The 20,215-nt window shown below is 39.8% G+C and overlaps 1 protein-coding gene across 8 annotated transcripts in view; it reads left to right on the top strand.

Annotated features, from left to right (window-relative positions):
* Nucleotides 1-20,215, top strand: part of ANKS1B (ankyrin repeat and sterile alpha motif domain containing 1B) — a 413,633-nt gene that overhangs the window by 382,991 nt on the left and 10,427 nt on the right. For 7 of the 8 annotated variants that reach the window (XM_010410776.4, XM_039571472.1, XM_039571471.1 and 4 more), the window contains 3 exons: nucleotides 2,491-2,619; nucleotides 6,807-6,878; nucleotides 17,350-17,436. In XM_010410776.4, the coding sequence (XP_010409078.1) occupies nucleotides 2,491-2,619; nucleotides 6,807-6,878; nucleotides 17,350-17,436 (288 nt within the window). The remainder of the gene's footprint in view (nucleotides 1-2,490; nucleotides 2,620-6,806; nucleotides 6,879-17,349; nucleotides 17,437-20,215) is intronic. The other variant, XM_010410774.4, reaches the window with a different exon arrangement.

Below are 20,215 nucleotides of genomic sequence, written 5' to 3'. Positions count from 1 at the left end.
TTATAGAGCAATAAATGGATACAAACATGGCCTCTGCACAGTCCCTCTCTAAGCGTCTCACACACTAGTTTTATTAGCCTGGTTGAAGATTATTTCTCATTTCTTTGTAAAATTGAGCCAAAACAGGAGGTGATCACTGTTCCCCTTTTTCTGCCCTTTATTTTCAGACAGAAACAATGCAGTTCTCAGTGCTTTTCATGCTTAATGTGCAAAAGGGAAACAAACTGTAAAACTATGTACTCATTTTACTCCTTATGTACCCTGCTTACTTTGCCAGTGCTGTCCCTTTCCTGCATGTGAGGAAAGCCACCTGCTGAGCAGTGCAACAAGGATTTGGAGCACTACCCCTAGTCACTTGTTCAGTAGAAGTTCTGGTCCTGCCTCCTGGCCATCCCTGTGCTTCCTCGCGTGGTGGAAAGACCGGTGGTCAAAAGATGTACTTTTGTAGCTTTTCTGTCCTGAATTTACTCCCTCTCCATCATAGTGGCCTTTTACTAAATTGCCTGGATGTACCTCCTGAGCTCTGCTTCCTTATACAAAACATGCAGGAGTGTATCTTTACTAGGGGGGAAAAAAAGAACTAAATCAAGTGGTCTGTTAGCTTGAACAGTTCATAAGAGACAGCTGAGCACACTGTGAGAATTTGTGATGGGTGCAATCCATCTTCTCTTGTTGTCAAAGACAGACTCCACTAATAAGAATGCAGGTCCTTGCTTCTTGTAATATGATGGAAATTTATTTTATAAGAAGAACTGCCTCATAAAGAAATCAAATTCCCACTTCAGATTAAATAAGATAGAAAGTTTTTATGCATTAGTGGCCAGAAGGACTCATTTTTGTGAATGCAAACTCCCAAAAATTGGAGCAATTGCTCTTGCTGCTTTCCTTTCAAAATCTGATGCTGAAGTCATATCCATGGCATATAGGCAACTTAACTAGGCAAAACAGAAATTACACTGCTGTGTAATTGGTACATTTGCTAATGGTCCCAACAGTAGCTAGGTTCGACTTGTTTTATGATGTTCTCTTGCTTAAAGTTGCCATATTGGCAGGGTAATGTTGATGTTTCCAGATTTATTTCTTGCTTTTCATTGCAGAGCTGTGCAAATGCGTGTCATTTCGTTATTTTGTGACACATGAAAATGATGTACTTGTTTTGTTTACTCTGTCCCAACTTAATTAGTAAGATGTGATAGTTTGCCAGACTTTGAATGTCTTTGATAGAACTTTTTCATGTGTTTTTGATGCTTAACTTCTTTTTGTTGTAGAAGTCTAAACTTCTAGCCATATTCTGTGTGAAATGCTGATGACAATTCCTTGCCAGTTTCAACACATATTTTAACAATATGACATACATAGAAAATACACAAAGATAAGTGCAGGTAAAGAAAGAAGTAGCATAACCCAAAGTGAAATAATCATATAGGAAAGGGTAAAATAGTTTGAGAGAACAGACAGGGGAAGAAGGAGCATCAGGAAGGACAAATGTAATTGCAAAAAGACAGAGTTTTGAGAAGAGGGGAATTGAGAGGCAGTCCAGACCAGACAGGATAGGAGAGACGTGAGGGTGGTGGCAGAGGGAAGAGGAGAAGTCTATCCACGGGTCATTTTCAGTTAAAGTGAGCTGATGCATGGGCCTGCAAGGTAGAAGGAGCCCCTAAGGAGAGGTCAGTGCAGGTCCTGTGGAGCCAGGATCAAAAATACACAATGGCAAGTGAGACCCAGACCAGCACTGCCAGGCTGGGGACATTCCTGTACTGATGCCTACATTGGCTCTTTTGGAGGGAAGAAGAGTGAGCTGCGAAGGGATTTGGCAGCAAACTGCACTCCTACCTGTGTTCTCTGAGGACTTTGAGGAAAGAGAGGAGATGACAGCTCAGAAAGGCAATCTCCTATATCAATGAGAATGATGAATGTGGAAGGGCAATGTTAGTACCTCCACAACGAGGCATCAAGAGAAGGTGATCAAAGTAAATATTCGTAAAGAGATTAAAGAATGCCTCGTGTTTGAAGAATGTATAATAAGTCTTCAGATCAAAACAAAGTCTCTGTTATTTAGCCATTTAGGAAAGTCAGTTATTGGTTATATGTGCCGGATAATGGAAGGTGTATTAACTCTGCAGAAAAGCTTGTGAAACACATAGCAGAATTTGTGAAAGGCATTTTTGTGCATCTCATGTTTTTTTCAAGTGCTCTCATCCTCATATATGTATTGTAAACACTTATTTTTAAGGAACATTTCGGGTGCCTAATGATTTTATTCTCAAAGCAAAGAGATTTAATTAAAGCCTCATTAAACACTACAGTAGATGACTTTGGATTATAAATTAAATAATGAAAAATGTTGTAGGAGTTGTGTTCCCTTGTTTTAGTAACATGGCTCTATGTGTAGAAAATAAATTCTTGCTAATTGAGCACAACAATGGAGGGCTACTTTATAGTGAATTTGCCTGCACATGCTCTTACATCTTGAACAACTGTGATTTTCAGACAGGAGACTGGGGAGAGCCTTCAATTACCTTGCGACCTCCAAATGAAGCCACAGCATCAACGCCTGTACAATATTGGCAACATCATCCAGAGAAACTCATCTTCCAGTCATGCGATTATAAAGCATTTGTAAGTGTGGATAAATGTAGTGGTTTGATTTGGGGTATAGATATATTAAACTTGGATTTTGATAGGCTGTTGTGTTTTACTTTCATTTATAGTATTTTTTCAGTCACTTTTAGAGAGACAGGTCAATTCTTCTGAAATACTGTAATTGTAATAAATGAGAACCAAGGATGCACAGTACTTTTTTGCTATGAATTTTGTGATATATTGCAGTCCATGTGGCATTAGTGTTAGAGAAAGGGCACTGTGAGTAAGTGGCTAAGTGTTGTTGAAGTGACAGTGAGAGCAAACACCCCCACTTTTCATCTGTTACAAATCCCTGTCTAGTAGTTATGGAAGAATAATAAAACATAATATGGGATCCTCATACCCATACTTCATACCTTAATGCTGTGTGCATGGCAGCTAAAGTAAGTGTTGCCTCACCTGAATTTTATACATATGTTTTTGGGAAAGGAAATAGAGAAGATAAAGATGAGGGTCCTGAGTGTTTTCCGTCCATGGGACAAGGGCACGTTCAGACCTTTCCCAAACTGATGGCTACTTCAGGTACCAGTAGCAGTCAGTTCCATCAGGGTCAGGGCATACTTATTTTTACCTCCCTGTGGCTGCAGGTGATTACCACTTCCCATTCCTGGAGAAATGGAGCTTCCCTCTATAACTAAAGACAGTTAATCTTCTCTGGCTGTTATAAATGCTTGTGGAGGAGAGAAGTCTCCTACCATACAGAAAGTCATTGGACGCTTTCTTTTTAAATGAAAAAGTTTTCTGAAATCTTGAGTTCCCTGTCAACAGGGTGGGGGGACTGGAGCTTCTGCGGAGCTGAGGAGGTACCTGAGTCCACCTTTTTAAATGCTTGCATTTCCCCTTCCGACTTTGCTGGATAGCATTGTTGAAGTTGCTGAAGGTGCTTGCCAGCCCACTGTGTGTCCTCTCTGGAGGTGGCCACCTTATGAAGGAAGGCTGGCTTATTGTACAAAGGAAAGGGTAGTAAACTCAATAGTTGCAGTGTCTTTAGGATAATAGCTGGGGGTTAACTACTGGTCCAGGATGTGGGGTTGAGATCCTGTTCACTTGAAGGGGCTTGGATCTTCGATGCATTTTAGGATAATGCTCTGTTCACTAAATACTGCTGCATTTTGGGGAACAGTTGGAGGTTGCTGGACCAGATTAAGGCGTATCAGGGAAGATAGGAATTAGAGACTAAATGCAGGTGAGACAGAGCCTGGCTCCCACTGAGGAAGGGCAGAAGGGGTGTTACAAACCTGTCTTTATGGAGCACATCTGTATCTTCCATCAGACCTTCATGGGGTTAAAAATTGCCAGGCATGCAGTGATTATCCCTGGACAGTAACTAGAACCTCTGCCTTCCTTACAGAAGTTACAGTCAAGGACCATCTCACCTGCTCTCAGTCTTCTTCTCCTACTATTCAAAACCTCCTTGCTCACCTCAGATTGAAAAGGAGCTTCCAGTTCTTCAAATATTTGTCATAGTTTTCAGTGAAGTGAGCATATTTATCTCAAGAGTGCCTTTTCTCTTACTGCATGATCCAGCAGTAAATTCATAATTGAAGGTAACCTTTGTAGTAGATTGGAAAATGGATCATTAAAGAAATGAAGTTGGAATGACCAGGAATATCCAAGATAGTGGTGATTAAGGAAGGACCTTCCTTTCCTAGAGGACCATGTGTCATGGCTTTGTTTCAGCTCCTTGAGCTCTATTGACCTCAGCCTTATAGGGTAAAACCCTGGCTTGTAAGTTATAATTGGGGCAGCTTTCACTGTGTGCTGCATCACTCAGTTAAACAGTTGGATGTTCTCTGTATTACTCCCACATGCTCTGGGTGTTTGAGAAGGAACATTTCCAAAAGCACAGCAAGTCAAAAGGAAGCAAAATTTCCTCCTAGAGTTTCAGATTTTTCTGACAACTAAATTGGATGGTACTTCTGTGATTTGTGTGTCTATTCCACAGTCCACCTTGCAAAGCATTTCTGAGTGCCTTCAGCTGAGGCTTTTTGCTGCTGTGCAGATGGGACAGAAGCTGTCCTTCTCCTCTCTTTCTTCCTCTTGTTCTGCCGTAACCAAAAAGCACTGCTTTGTTACCCTGGTGCCTGACCAACTAATAGCTTTCAAGGAAAAACCAATTCATTGTACTGCAGTCCATAAAAAACGAGAAAACGAAAAACCAAACAAAATACCCGCAAACCAAAACAAAAAAAAACAACCATCCAACCAAACAAGCGAAAAATTGAAGACATTAATTGCAACCTGCCCAGAGAAGGCTAAGGATTCCAAAGGTGTCAGAGACCAGGATCCAGACAAAAATACAGTTCAATTCAATATGCTTTTGTTTACTCTTCTAATTTCAGAGCTTGCTTTAAGTTTGTTGTTTTTCTTCAAGGGTGATGTCAAACTGTCCCATCAAATTAATGCCCAAACCCCTATCCACGTCACCATTGAGCCCCCAGCGGGACTCACAGCTGCTCGGTTTATGAATCTTTCACATCTGCAGTCCTCTAGGAATGCCCTTCATTCATGCCTTTATGCTTGTTCTTATCTGGTAGTGTTGGTCTTGCTCACTGGCCCATTTATAATGCCCTATAAAGTGTTTCTCACTAATTGCTGCATTGGCTACTGTCTACATTGAAATATTTATGCATTTTCTTGCAGGTCAGAGACTCCTGCAGTACACAGTGTAAACCGAAAGCTTTAAAGAAAATATCTCAGTTTCAGTCAGGAGACCAGAGAGCTGAACCAGTACACTCTGTTCAGTTCCAGCTTGCATTCATCTGTAATTGAAGTTCTTTTTGATAGGTTCTTGTCTAAGCTGAAGCTGGTTCACCATTTGGTTGGGTCAGCTTAAGCTGTTTCCAAGAGGAGTCAGTCTGGTAGAATGAGAAGGGTCAGCAGTGGTGGGCTGCAGCATCCTCCGGAAAGAGGCTCCTGCCCACAGTGCTTTCTCTCCTCCTGCAGCCTACTTACCATATTCTCTCAATGGCATGACTTCTCTTCAGCTCCCACATTGCTCACTTAGGACTGGAGACTTAGGAGAAGCAGTAGCTTTGTGCTGCAGTGAGAATACAGATAGAGACTTCTCTGTGCCTGGGGAAGAGCAGGTGAAGGGTGCCTTGTGCTCTCTGCCCAGTTAAGCCAGACTTGCATGTGACATCATACAGAAATTCAGAAATGTCCCGTTTGCACAGAGCTATAAGAACACATGCACACCAACAAAGGTGCATGCCTGTAGCATCTATAGGAGAAATGCAGACCATGGTGTGGCTTTGGTACAGCCCAGTTAGCAGTAACGAGACCCCTCCCTGCTAGGTGGGAATGGCAGGGTTGATGCAGCCAGCTCCATCCCTGGAGGAGCAGCGCCATTCAGACGTGGTGTAGGGGGGTACTGAGACCTCAGAGGAGCAGAGCCTGCTGTCAGGGTGCAGGAGGGCTCAAACTGTGTGTGCCAACAAGTGACATAGTGAGGGAGAGGCCTATAGGACAGGGGCTGTGTCGCTGAGGCTCTGCCTGCCTTGTTGCCCTTGGAGATGAGCAGGCTCCTCTGAGGGCACGGTGGTTTCCAGAGAGCTGGGCCAGGACACAGCACCCTTCTGCTTCCTCTCACACAGCCCTCCTCCAGATCACTGTAGGCTTCAAAATAATAGTTCAGGGTCAGCCGTTCCTTAGGAAGAAATCATGGTTTAAACTAGTTTTAGTAGAGATTTATTTTCTCTGTTTGCTGACATCGGGCTCTGCTATTTGCACGTAAATTAGTTACAGATTGAGTACACTGAGGTTAAGATCACTGGTGGCCTTCCTATCCACGTTATTGCACACATAACAATAGCAGTTGAGCAGATGGCAGCTAAAAGCAGATTCTCCATTTCTTAATCCAATGGCTTTTTAAGATGGAATCTTTAGTATATGTTTGTTGTTTCAGTAACTAAAATGATAAGCTCGAGGACTTTTGGATATTGTTTCAAAGGACTCCAGCTGATTCAATACACTTGTTGCTGTGCATTCTTGTCTCATGGGTTGATTAATACATTAACTCCAGAGTAAAAAAACTCTAAAGCAATATGTTAAGAAATTGACTGATACCACTAGGTTTTTTAAAGCATTTTTAGTGCATTTCTGCAGATGTTTGTCTGTTCTGGAATTTCAGTTAATTTAAGTTCAATGGATTTTTGTTCTAGTATTTAGGTTCTATGCTGGTAAAAGAGTTACGAGGCACAGAGTCAACACAGGATGCATGTGCAAAGATGAGGGTAAGTTTGTAAACCTACTTCTTTCTCTATTGTAATAGTATTAAATAACATCAATCTGTGATTGCTTGTACTGTATCCTTTTTGCTTTTGTAATGTACTGTTACCCATTTCCTTTCCTTGCTTTTACATTGGTATTCAATAGGAAATCTGTTCTGCCTTATATCTTAATTTGAAGTAATACCAGAATTTAAAGGTAAATTTTTATTTTGCACGTTGTCTCTAACAAAAAAACCCAAATGTATGTTAGTTTTCTCATGAATCTTCAAGTAGATTTCAAAGTACTGTCCACACAGTTTAAGCATGCCCATATCCAATTGTTTTACAAACAGAATTTATAGCTTTTATATGATAATCTAGATTGAATTTTCAGTGTTAAATATGTAGTAGCAAATATATTAACATGTTACCAGGCACACTGGTTTTTACATATGGTCTAATCCAACAGTCACATAATCCTACGGATACGTTTACTCATGTGAGTATTTCCTTTAATTATGAGTTACTTACATACTTTTTGATTAAAGGGTGAAATGGGATCTAAGTCAGTTTCACCTGATGGTGGAAAAGCAGCTAGGTTTCCTTCAGACTATTAAGAATATGTTTTCCTGTGTCTCTTTGGCCTGATGCTGGTTTGTAGAAAATTACAGTAGTCTATCTCCAAGAAACATTGCTGCTGGAAAGTCAAAACAAGCCACACCTGATTTATTCCCAACTGTAGTTGTAATAAGAACACACCTGTTCACAGCCATGGTGAACATATAATGGTCTGGTATCATTAATTAATGAAGAATATAATTGTTTGCTAATCTACCAAACATGTACAATTACCTAGGTGAATGAGCAAAATCTTTTCTTCTGTGTATCATCCGTCTCTTATGCAAGATGTCTCTGAGCACAAGACGTGACATTCGGATCTAGAAAGCTGGAATATGTGTAAAAATCATGCAATCAGACAACCATTTCCTGCTGGTTACACATGTGCAGCACACAGACTTTCGTACAAGCTGTTTTAGCTGAGGGCTGGCAGTAATTCTCAATTACTAGATTGCCTGAAGATCTGAGGCTTCTCAGCTAATTACATGCTAATCATTCCTTACCTGGCTTAAAGTCCTCTAAAAAAAATCCTGACAATTTGACACAGAGGGATCTACAATCACATACAGATGTTCTGGGGAATTACTTGAGGCTACAAGCATACCATCTTCCAATCCAGTTTTGAAACTGTCAGGCTTAGCAGTTCAATTCTTTAGGCATGTGCCTGTGCAGAAATTAGGGCAGAAGTTGACACCATAGTAGCATATGACAACTTCAGTAAGTTTTCTGACTGAACTAGGAGGTTTAACATCAAAAAAGGCACTCTAAATAATTTATAGGCACCTTAATATTTATTTCTATAAGTAATAAGTTTAGCCAATTAAAATTATAAAACTGAAAAAACTAAGTGTTCGAAAAAAATTTAATTTAAAATACACATTTCCTATATAAATAGTGCAGTTACACTAGTTTTCTATAGTCCCATACAGGACACTTATATAATACAGTGGTGGAGTTTATGTACATTTCTTTTTTTGTACTCTTTTGAAACAGTTGTTCTGTGAGAGTGTTTATTTTCTGGTTTGAGGATTTTTATTGCAAAGATATTTGAATAAAATAGTTTTTAATCAGGATTTCTACTATTCTTTCTATGTAGTCCTTTTAATCATGTTCCTATTCAAGTCAAAAGCAAGAATCTTTGACTTAATGGGAACAAATTATTATTTTAGCCTGTTTTGCAGTGAGAAAAATGTGTGGTTTTCCAAAACTTTCTCCCTCTGGATGTCTCCTGAAAGTTGTTGTTTGTGAATTGGGAGTCCAGGTTGTCCAAACCCATCCTGAAATTTTGCTGTGATGTTCATTATTGTATTTAAGTAACCCTGGGTTGTCATTGAAAAGCTGGCTTCTGTTTTAGTTACATTTTACATTGAAAGGGACGTTTCACTTACCAAAAAAAAAAAAAAAAAAAAAAAAAAAGGTGAAAAGCTAGATACTTTATTTGTCTCTCAGGTACTGAATTCTTTACACTTGTCCAGCATCTCTAGAGTCAGTAAGATTTTTTCATAAGGCTGTACTATTTTGATAAGAGCAATAATTTTTTATTCTAGTATTTTATTTGTTTTTCCATGTACGTATTTCAAAACTATAGCATGCTACAATCTGAAACATGGTGGGTATGGGGGCAGTATGTCACATATAAACTTGTACCAGGTTGAAGTCACTCCCCACACTTTTTTTAATCTTTCTGGACTCAGCCACATAATGGTTTTATGGAGAATGTGTGAAAATTAGGTACCTAATTTTTCTGTCTATGTGGCTTTTGATTCTCCATCTTTAACCTAATGCTTCTCAAAAAAGTGTTGACATTCACTGGATGTCTTTCAGTCAGCAGGTACACAAGGATGAAAGAAGTGTATCAGTGAAAAAAAATACCTTGATCTTCCTTAATCATTTATAAATACAGAGAAACAACAAAAATGGCATGTTTGCTGACTGCAGATCCCTCGCTGTTAGTTGTAGATGCTCCCAGGGCTTTCAATTATTGCAATTGATGGTTTTGGTTCTCAAGGGAAGTGTCATGTGGATATCCCTTGTGTCTCTCTGCAGAGAGGCTTACAGCAGCCTCCTTCTCTTGTACCTTAAGAGTGAAGGGAGATCCTAAATCTTCTATAATGTAAAAAAAACCTCCAATAGTAATTAAAAAACCCCTAAAACCTGGGAATTTTTACCTTAATAACTCTTCTTGGCAATCTACTGTGCTACTCAGCATTGTGCAGCAGTGTGCTCTAGCAGGGCAGATGATAGATTTGTTTGGGGAAAATCATGAGGATGCAATAGCTTGAGCTCAACATTGGGGTCAAGGTTTTTTCCCACCCAAACTGCAGATTCGTGCAACCACACAAAATTATGGGTATTTGCCAAGAACTTTACTTTCCCATTCATATATTTGCACTCCTTTATATTTTATGGTTTCTTACTTGCTTCCAGCTATTTTCTGTCATAAAATCCCTCTCTAGTGGACAGCACTGTGTCCTTATCTCCATCCCCACCTGCTGTAAGCTGACCTTTGCTACTTGGAGATTAAATCTTGCTGTGCTGGCCAGAATAGATTTATTAATTATATTTGAGAGATGCCTTCAAGAAGCTAAGAGCTTTCATCTTTTCCAGTGTGGAACAGGAAATACTGCAAGTTGCGTTTTCAATCAGATTGCTGCCTTCATTGCAAATTATCACAGGAACATGAATGATAAGTAAGATGTGTTTGCATCAAAATAAAGACAAGGGATAAAGTTAAATTTGAGCTAGAAAGAGACTTGTTCTGTAAAGAAGACTTCATCTAGCATTTACACATCTGAATTCCTTGACCAGGTGGGAAGGGGATTGTTTTATACTTACTGGCACGAGCACAGCAGCAAGGTAGACTCTTTCTTTGCAGCAGTGTTAAATCACTGATGTTGCATACACCAACTGAACAGTCTAAAGCAGTCAAATATTTACTGCAGCAGTAGTCCCTTCCCCCCAACGTGCAGCTTTTCCCACAACTTAAATTTTGTTCTTGGATCCTGCCACCTTCCTGAGTACTATATTTCTTTCTTAAATATTTTCTTGTTAGAAATAGGTTTTTAAACTTCAGGTCAAAGTTCTGAGGAAGCAGCAATATAATTCTGCTCACAAAGCAGGTATTTAAATGTCTTTCTAACTTAAGACCAAAATGTCAAAGTTGGAATTGCTGCAAAATCTGCTTCTCTTATCTCTGGAGAGGAAGGTGAAGCAGAGTTGATTCACTGAAAACAGGCAGCATCTGGGGCCTTTCTTCCTCATTTCATTTCTTCTTATATAAAGAAGGAACTGAATTTAGATGACAGTTTCTCTTTGTTTCTACTAAATCCTTTCTTACTTTTCAATCTCCATTTCATTTTTCCTCCAAAAGTAGAAGTGCAGAAGCCTCCATATGCCTCCTGGTGAAACTCCCTAGGCAAATACCATGTCAGGATCAAACACTGTTTCAGGATTTAGATTCTTCAGTCTCTGCTCTCTTGAGACTTGTAGCTCTGCCTCTCTATTGTGTGGCCACTGCTTTCAGCGGATCTGCAGTGGAACAGGCACATGGATATTACACAAAAGTTAAAAATAAGTAGTGGTGGAAGATCTTACACACATTCAGTCTCTATGCACATCCACATTGTGTTGTACCATGTTCTTCAGAGGATTGTACATCCTTGAATTCTGGCTGAAAGGAATCTAAGGGGCAGGAGGAATGCAGAGGAATGTTTGGAGATGTTGCAAAAGACAAAAACCATCTCGCTCTCAACCAGGCGCATTGCAGGTGCACTCCAAGTGCAATGTTCATATTAATGATGTAGCTTGGAGACATCCACTAATTGTAGAGAAGTAAAGAGTTTTGTATCACAAGGATTGCAGATGTAGTTTTATTCCAAGAAGTGTTAAATTATGTCATTAATGCATTTTTAAACCTCTTGGACTGAGAGAAGTCAGTAAATATTTTTTAAAAGGCAGATCGTATAATTGTATTTAAATATTTGTTAAAAGGCAAATTGGCTTCAAAACTAACTGGTCAAATGTGGACTTAGACTTTTTATTTCAATTTCATCTCATGCATGATCTTGTCAAAGTGATTCATTCAAGCTCCTCTTCCCCAGCTGGTCGAGGGAGGTGACTATCCCACTTTACTCTGTGCTGGTGCAGTCTCACCTTGAGTCCTGTGTGCAGATTTGGGCACCGCACTGTAAGAAGGATATAAAGCTGTTAGAGTGTCCAAATTAGGGCCATGAGGATGTTGAAGGGCCTTGAGGGGAAGCTGTGTGAGGAGCAGCTGAGGACACTTGTTCTGTTCAGCCTGGAAGAGACTGAGGGGAGACCTCATTGCAGTCTGCAGCTTCCTCATGAGGGGAAGAGGAGGGGCAGACACTGATCTCTTCTCTGTGCTGGCCAGTGAGAGGGAATGGCCTGAAGTTGTGTCAGGGGAGGTTTAGCCTGGATATCAGAAAAAGATTCTTCACCCAGAGGGTGTCTGGGCACTGGAACAGGCTCCCCTGGGCAGTGGTCACAGCGCCAGCCTGACAGAGCTCAAGAAGCATTTGGACAACGCTCTCAGGCACAGGGTGTGACTCTTGGGGGTGGCCCTGTGCAGGCCAGCAGTTGGATTCAATTATTCTTCTGGTTCCCTTCCAGCTAAGACTTCTATGATTCTTTGAACTGCTTAGTGAAGTTTCATAAGCCTTAAATAAATAACAGGCTTACAGGTATGGTAGTAGGTGCTACCAACAGATGTTTCACATGTTTTGAAATGTGCAGTCTGATGCCATTTAGAATTAATAGTTGCTCCCAGTTTGGGAAAAAGTTCAGATTCTTATAATGAAGTGGATTCCAGTACATAACTGAATAGAATTGCCAGCTACAGTGTTCATATAGATATTAAAAATCAATATAGGACTGAAGATTCATTTGACAAAGTAGAAAGCCAAGATGAAGACTTAAGATTTTACAGGCTCATAAACTTTTACTTGGAATTTATTTAGGTATGGGATTTCTAGTGACTTGTCATAGCTGAATAATGTTTCTTTACTGTATATTTGCAATATCAAATACAATTACATATAAACCTAAAAGTGAACCTTTTCATTTTGGCCACTGTGTGAAAGCTGAATCAGGTATATTTATATATAGTATATTCAGATATATATATATATATATATATAATTATAAATACATGTATAAGTGCATTGAGGTGGTCAACGTGACAAAGTAGAAGTACTAGGGTGTCCCATTTCCTTTTGTCAGGAAATAAATAAATGAGATGCAAGATTTTCAGAGTGGGCTGTGTTACACCATGTGCTACAGTTTATCAAGGGAATGTGTGAGCTTCTTACTTGGACGCCATTCTATGTGTGTTTCTGAATTTCTTATTCGGCTGCTTTGTGTGTGTGTGCTCTGAGATAGCATGGTTTGTACACTGCAGGAGCATTCAAAGGTTTTGAATTAGTGCTCTCAGTTCTGCACAGAGTAAGGTATTTAGGTACAATCCTGTCTTGAAAGGGTTAAAAGCCCTTCAGGGTTGCAGATTTTGTATTTGATTTTTAAAAATAAACCAGTAGTTTATATTACTTTATTTAAAAAACAGTCCTCTGCCTCTTAAGTCATTGTTAATTACCTTGATTTGTTAGGCACACTGTCAGGGTGGATCTCAAATTAGTTGGATTTTAGTTTATATTCTAAATAAATGTCTAGCAGTTCTGTCCAGCCTTTAACTCAAAATCAATATGCAAGTGGAAATGCTTTACCATACTTAAGATAATTTGTAGTACTACTGTAGTATGAAAATGAGTTTAGACTCTGGATATGAGAGTGATGTTTTTTTCCATGAAACTAAAGAAAATCCATGAACAAGATGAGAAGCAAGATTGCACTCCCTCTCTTGCTCTCTCTGGCACCACTGGTCTTGCGTCGCCTTGTGACCCATTTCAAAAGGAGGAATTGGGAGCAGCACTGTCCAAGCGTGTGCAGGTTTTTGGCACTGTCCTAAATAATGGCAGCTGTGAGTTCAGATGCAAACTCAGAAGAGTCTTAAATTCAGACCTTTATTGTAAAAGCAGTCACTATAGTAACCAGGCAATTATGCAGAAGGTACCTTCTACCTTCTTCCACTGGGCTGATCTCCACTGTGGGTGCTGAGGGGATGAAGCAGCTTCACTGCAGCAGCTGCATCAAAATACAGACAAGACTGGTACTCCTGATGTTCCTTGTTCTGAAGAGAAAGATGCTCTGTGTCTTTTGAGAAGTCTGGGGAAGCTGCACATATGTCACATTAGATTCAGGATGGTGATGCTTTTTTCTGTCTTCCTGTGTACGCAGACAAACCTGTTTTATGGTTCTTGAATTATACATCGCCTGCTTTCATGTAGTCACCTACCTGTCTTGCAGCAAGGATTTCAGAGGTGGGACCAAAGCTCAGTCTCTCTAGCAGTGCAGAGACTCCTGGCTGCAGGAGCAGTGCACCCATGGAAACAGGGCATGCACATCTGTCCTGACATAGGTGACCAGCTGATCAGCAACAGGCACTGGCAGGGAGCCTGGAAGAGGCTTGCTGTTCACCCAGGTGATTCTCCTGAAGAAGTGCATTGAAATTAAGAGCAGTTACAGTCACAAACAATGCAGTTCATAGGAACTATGACCAGTTCCAGGCTAGTGAGCACTTGCCCAAAGACAGTGTCCTGTCACTATGATTGCTTCTACGTGAGATGAAATCTAATCCTGCTACTATGGTATGAACATGCCTTGGAGCATTAGACCATATGTCAGCATGCACATGACATCCAATGCCAGCCTTCAGCTGTGGCTCCTGTAACTTTGGCTCAAGTCCATATGCTTCCCACAGAGACACCAGATGGACAAGAATATTTTGTCATCTCATTGTGTCCTCATGGAGTTGATACAGTGGCTAGAACCTAAAAGCCTGAGGAAAGGGAATACTGACTCCTGTGTTCCACCTTATTCTCAGATTCTGGGCACAGACATGGGCAGAGATGCCCACTTGGCCTGCACAGAGGTGTGAAATGTCTGACCAAGAAAGCTGTGGGACTTCATCTCAGCATCCTAGAATTCAGAGCCAAAGCACCTACAGTGCCTGAGCAAAAGGTATTCATCCTGTATCTCTGAATTCTCACGTTACACGTTCTGGCAGACAACTCCTTCATTAAAAAGAAAGGAACAACAAGCAAATAGTGTGAGCTCACCATGACAACTCAAAACTGTTGAAGCCTGGAAACTGCTTGGAAATAATAATTATCTGGTGGGCTTCAGTTACTGTATCACTAAGAGTCGAGCCAGGCAATAGAGCTGCGTGTTTTTCTTGATGGCACTGTCATAATAACAAAGAATGTTATTCCACTGCCCAGCTGTTTGTTTCAATGGGAGTACAAGTGCAGAATTGTTACACCAGATTATAATTCTACACTGGACTGCAGTCTTTCAGAACACCTTTGCACAAATCCTGGGGTTTGTATGGTTTACAGGCTGATGAGGAACATCCTGTGCTCCTTACCAGATGAGACAGTTTGGTTTAATAAATTACAAGCGTCCATCAGTCTCTGATTCATTTCCTAATTTGCCAGCTGTAATTTAATAGCATCTTGGTGAGCTATTTCACTCAGAGACAGTCTTCTGGCAGTTTGCAACCCCAGTTAAATACTAGAGGTCAGGTCTGGTCTAGACAAACCCAGGTGAATGTGGAGCAGATGAAGATGATTAAATTATGAACTGCAGGTCTAGAGGAAGGAGGTTATTGGTACAGTGTGGCCTGGCCAACAGGATGCTTCACCTTTATGGCAAATAGCAGATGGTGGGAATTATACCGAAAAGCTGAGTACCTGTGTTTGTATAGCACATTGGAGAAAAGGAATTTTGCTGTTAAGGAGGTAATTGCAATAATCAAAATGCAAAAGAAAGCGCTCTTGTGTGTAGCTGTTGGACTAGAATGAAAGGACAAAAGTTGGATGATTGCTGCCTTGCCAGATGATTAAAGTGATATTGTCATATTTGTGACTATTTTGTCTAGTATGAGCATGTATGGGGTTTATTGCTTGTTATTCTGATAGCTGTATGTCCTGCAGCTTCTGTACAGTCACTGTCATGCTTTCTGTGCATTGAAATTGAATTTTATGAAAAGGTTCATTTGAGATCTGTTACAGTGACACACACACACACAGGTAGCTGTTTGCTCTGCTTTTGGCAGGGATACCATTTCTTTCTCCACTCAGTTCAGAAGCACACAGATCAGATTAGTGTCTTCAGATTTTGTTAAAATTCTTCAGGATGTTTTATCATTTAAGCTTTCATTTCTTAAAAGTGCCGAGTATTCTGGGTGAAAGGAGTTTTCTCCAGGATAAATTGACGCTTGATTGCTGTCTCAAGTCTCTCGTCATTTGATATGGAGAGATCCAGCAAGTCCTCTCTATTACACGGACGGGTGGGGCCCTCCTTGAAGTTTAATTAGAGGTTATAGTCTTCATGGCCCAGACACTAATTGCAGAGTGTAGCTGGATCTGTAGCTTAGAACTTTACGCTGACAAAAATGAAGTCTTGTTTGATTCTGGGAGGATCAAGAGCCAATAAGGAGACATGATTACAGGGTTGGTTTTTTTTGTTTTAAGCTTCTGTTTGTTTTGCTCTCTAGTGTTAGCATCACCTACTTTTTCAAACATATTTTTTTAGTTACTGTTTGTGTTTTCAAGTTTCTATCTCTGCTGCTTTGGGTTTTTTTGAATAATACAAAGCCACCGCTGCTACTTTTGTTCAGCTGCTTTAATGATATTCCTATGTGCCAATTCTAGACTTCAGTGTGTTTGCACTCACCTTCTGTGTGCCGATGTTTCTTCGTGTTTGCCTGTAACTGTCAAAAGTTCAAGTTCATTTCCTCTCAAGAAAATATTGGATTGATCTCTGTGATTGTTTGTAGATAGCTCCATAAATAAGCATTTTCTGAGTGTTACCTATTTATCTATAGTAGTTTTATGTAGAATAGTCTAGTCCATCATTGTCTTCCACCTTAAAAGAACTCAAATCAGTTATAAACTATTATGCTGTATTTTGGGGTTTTATTTGGTTGGTTTTGGGATTGTTCTAGTAAATTTAATCTGTAAACTAATGAACATTTTTTTCTGCAGAGAACTTAAATCTGCTCCAAATATTTTCCTATTCTGTTCAGTGGGAAATATATTTGCTGTGTGCATCACACTGAAGGCACACAGAAGCAGACTAGCATAAAAGGAAAAACAATCTTACAGGAGGGCATGAACTGTAGGTAGGAGAACCTGGCACAGAGAGAATGCAGAATAAGCCTGTGTGCTAATTCATGTGTAAAGCAGCTTCCAGTAGCAGCTGCAGTCGAAGTGTGGAGTGACAAGATACAACGCTGGGCTGACGGATTGACTGGCAGGCCTGGCGGGCTGCAAGGATACCTCGTGCCACAAATACAACTGTGAAGAAGGGAAAACCAGGGAAATCTTTCTAAATAACAACTAATTGCAGCAAAGAAACAGTACAACAAGAAGTACTGTGCTGTTGATTCTTACAGCTGGGAAGGGCAGGAGAAGGGGAGGGAGGCAGCAGTGGATGGGGCATATCAGATAGATGTCCTAAACACACATGTTTTGGGAAACACTGGTTGCATGACTGGTCTTTTTAAGCCTGGAAAAGTTGCTTTATTATCTTCCCACTGTGTTATGAAAAAGGAAAATTTTTACCATCCTCATAACAAACTTAAAGCTTTTTTTAGTTTTGTAACTATAAGAGAGCATAAATTGGGAGCTGGCTGAAGAAAAAGTAAAATATTTGTTTAACTTAGGTATTTAATTAGAAGAAGAGAGCACTGTTCTTGCAATGCAACACAACTCTAATAATATCTTCATTTTGATTTCAGAAGTCTACGGAACAGATGAAGAAAGTACCAACTATTGTCCTATCTGTCTCTTACAAGGGAGTCAAATTTATTGATGCCACAAATAAGGTATGTGCAATTATTCAATATTAGGTTTTTTTTCTCACAACTAGGAAAAATAGTAATACCTATGAAGGCCAGGCCAGAGAGGGGACAGATTTGCACTTCGTGTTTTCCTCTCCTTTTTTTCTCCTCTTTTCTCCAAAATGGGTATAATGTTATTGTCATTCTCCAGAAACTCAGTCTGGAGGACAAGTGAAGCAGTTTTAATGGCTTATTTGGAGATCATTGCATCCAGCATTCTGCTATTAAATGCAAGCTTATCACAACAGACGTTCAGCAGGGAGCCTCTGTGGAATCCTTTACCATATTCTTCTCTATACAGTTCCTTAAGTATGCATTATATATATATATATATATGTTCGTTAATATAATCTGGGGAAATTTTAAAAAAAAGATGTCTCAATAAGGAATAAAGATGCAGTTTCATCCAGGGCCAGCTATTTTAAGAATAAGAAACGCAAGCCTTGAATGTCCTTTCCAGACACTCAAATACCACAGCCTCTCTGTGAGCTGTTTTCTTGATGCTAGCCATTTAACTACCTGAACTGCAGCAGCTTCTTAATAGTTGTTATTCCACATTTTTTTTCATCTTCCTGTGTGGCAATGCTCCTGTGCTTTGTTTCTTACATTTTGAAATACATCCAAATCTTTAAAAAACCCCAACTAACCAAAGCCTCAAAAGCAGAACTTGAGAGATCAGAGAATTCAGTGATGGATAGAGCAATGGATTATTGCTTAGCCAAAGTAAAATGTATAAACTCTGTAAACAGAAGTAAAGTAATGCATTAATTTCTCTCCTTTATATGTCTAAAATGGCAAGGAAATACAATCCATACTGATGATTTTATATGAACAGAAAAGAAATTCTCTTTTCTGTTATGTGACTAAAACTGACTAGGCAATATAAAGAATAATCTGACAACCCAGCTACCTGACCAGGTTAATAATGTATATAGCAGCTTTGTGTTGCTGAACATTCAGACCACACAGTACATCTATCCCAGTATCCATCAAACTTGCCAAATCAATCAGTTTTTAAGTTTAATTAGAACTGTGTTTTAAGTGAAGGGTGGAAGCAGATTTGTGAACTTCTGCTAAAGTTTGGAAGCCATATTTATAGTTAGAAGATGGCATAAAAGAAAAACTGAGGTGAAATTACTGTTGTTTCAAGTCTGGCATATTTGCCATAGCAGAGGGACCAGGGATTCCTGACAGCTCCTTTTTCCTTCCATTGATTCAAAACTGAGCTTCTACAACCCTCATTCCCTTTATGTTCTCTCATGTGTAGGGCATAAATCAGGACATTGTAATGTTATTGACTCTAACTTGGATAATGCTGTTTTCAGCTCTTAAATCTCCTCTGTAGTGTAAAGGATGTAACTGCAATGTCCTTCGGTTTACAAAAAAAATCAGAAGAAAAGGAGCTTCTTGTGTCTCTTTGCACAGTGCATAGAGTCTTATGTAAGATGGAAACCTGAAAGAAGTTTGGCAAATTGCATTAGATCACTCTAGATGAGTCCCACTGAAACCTAGTAGTGCAACGGATGTATTTGATGGAGGTAAATAGTGCCACAGTCCAATGTTTTTTCTCAAGTGGTAGATTGCTTTCTCTCCAGTTCAAAATCTGCACTGCCTTTCCCTTCTGTAAAAACCAGGTAATAGCCTGCAACTCTCCCAGAAGCGTTGTTATCATCCTTGTCCACAGTGTGCTGTTCCCAATTCCTTCAAGACCCAAAACAGATTAGCACTAAGGTGAGAGCATATTCAGACTTGTACTGCTTCCATATGAGCTTCTAGTTGACAGCGCTGGGCACCACTTAGCAATAAATACATACTTTTTAATGACAAAACTAGCTAGCAGTTCTGTGCTTGAAAACTCAGCTCTCATGGCTGTTCATCCTTTTCCTTTATGCCACCAAGCTAAGAATTTGTATTCCCAGTCATAGCAGGCAAAGTTTCAGGTGACGAAGGGGCCCTGACCTCATTCCACGACAGCTATTTCAGTGGCACCTTGAAGCTTGGCATGACACCATTTCTTTGCAAGTGAGGCCAGAAAGAAATTGCTGCCTAGGAAAAAGCAGATTACAGAATTTTCTTGTGGCTCACAGCTCACCCTAACTTCTGGGTGATTTCTGCCAGAAGGGAGATTGGCTGGCATGAGCTAGGCAAGCAAAAGGAAGGCTGTTTAGCAAAAACCTGGTCTTTCCAAGGTATTTCCTTGGCAGAACCAGAACTGACTTTCAGCTTCCCCACTTTTTGAGAAGCATTGGAGGTTTCTCTTGCCAAACTGAAAGACAATTTTTAGAACAGCTGTAGAGTGTCAGTCAGTGCCTGAGGAGTGTACCCAGAACAGCAAGCTGGTTCATAGCCTTCTACTTCCTACAGAATAAGACCATGGTCTACTGAAATGTGACAGTAGGACACAGTAAACACATGCACTGAAAAATGTTTCATTTTGAAAGGAGAACACAGAGGATATCCTAGAGCAGCTAGGGAAAAACTCAATTTCACTATCAATTTCTGTCCAGAAGATTTAGTTTAAGTATACTTTATTTTATTCAAAACAAACTTGATATGTGTATGTTTCTAAAATTCACTTGGTTTAAAATTAAAACATTAAAATAATCTCCATGAATTTTGACTCAAGTGCAAATCCCTGTGTCAACCCCAGGTCACCTAGAAAAAGCTTCAGCATAGCAGAGCTCTTTTCACATATGCTGCATAAATTCAGGTGATTATATTGTGGCTCATGATTTGGCATAAATACTTCACATATGATTTTAAT

Source organism: Corvus cornix, chromosome 1A, assembly GCF_000738735.6.
Source record: "Corvus cornix cornix isolate S_Up_H32 chromosome 1A, ASM73873v5, whole genome shotgun sequence".
NCBI classification, from domain to species: domain Eukaryota; kingdom Metazoa; phylum Chordata; class Aves; order Passeriformes; family Corvidae; genus Corvus; species Corvus cornix.
Note: the sequence above shows the minus strand (reverse complement) of the source record. Positions and strands in the feature narration are given on the sequence as shown.